Source organism: Bison bison, unplaced genomic scaffold (assembly GCF_000754665.1).
Source record: "Bison bison bison isolate TAMUID 2011002044 unplaced genomic scaffold, Bison_UMD1.0 scf7180017852474, whole genome shotgun sequence".
NCBI classification, from domain to species: domain Eukaryota; kingdom Metazoa; phylum Chordata; class Mammalia; order Artiodactyla; family Bovidae; genus Bison; species Bison bison.
The window spans coordinates 1-526 of NW_011483047.1; the positions used below are offsets into that span (position 1 = coordinate 1).

At 61.6% G+C, this 526-nt stretch overlaps 1 protein-coding gene across 1 annotated transcript in view; it reads left to right on the forward strand.

The window, feature by feature from the left end:
- Positions 1-6: 6 nt before the first annotated feature.
- KDM5C (lysine (K)-specific demethylase 5C) overlaps positions 7-526 on the forward strand; it is a gene marked incomplete at its 3' end in the record, with an annotated part of 30,559 nt that continues 30,039 nt past the window's right edge. Inside the window, exon 1 of the mRNA XM_010852721.1 lies at positions 7-242. Coding sequence (XP_010851023.1) covers positions 63-242 — 180 coding nt within the window. The remainder of the gene's footprint in view (positions 243-526) is intronic.

Here is a 526-nt window from a genome sequence, read left to right on the forward strand (position 1 = left end):
TACAGCGGCGTCCGCCATGAGTCCTTAAGGGCGGTCCGAGCCCTCCAGTCCTAGGGCGCACCATGGAGCCGGGGTCTGACGACTTTCTACCGCCGCCGGAGTGCCCGGTGTTCGAGCCTAGCTGGGCGGAGTTCCGAGACCCTCTTGGCTACATTGCGAAAATCAGGCCCATCGCCGAGAAGTCGGGCATTTGCAAGATCCGCCCACCCGCGGTAAGGCCTTGGGCCGGTGGTCGCCGGAGATGAAGAACTAGGGTAGCGGGCGGAGAGGTCCAGATCAGAGGGCAGCTCGAGGTGTGGGGAGATGGGGTGGCTAGCACCGTTGTGGATGCGGCGCGGGTCGGAGAAATGGTGCTGGGGGCAAGGGGTCTTTCGTGGTGGCCCTAAGTCAGAGACCCACTCCCACTCCATCCTTCAGGATCACTCTTAGTAAGATTCAAGAAAGGGATGCCTAGTGGCCCCGGGGAGAGTTCACAGAGAGGTACCCCAAACATCTCTTGGTTACCCCGAACCACCTAGGTCAAGGC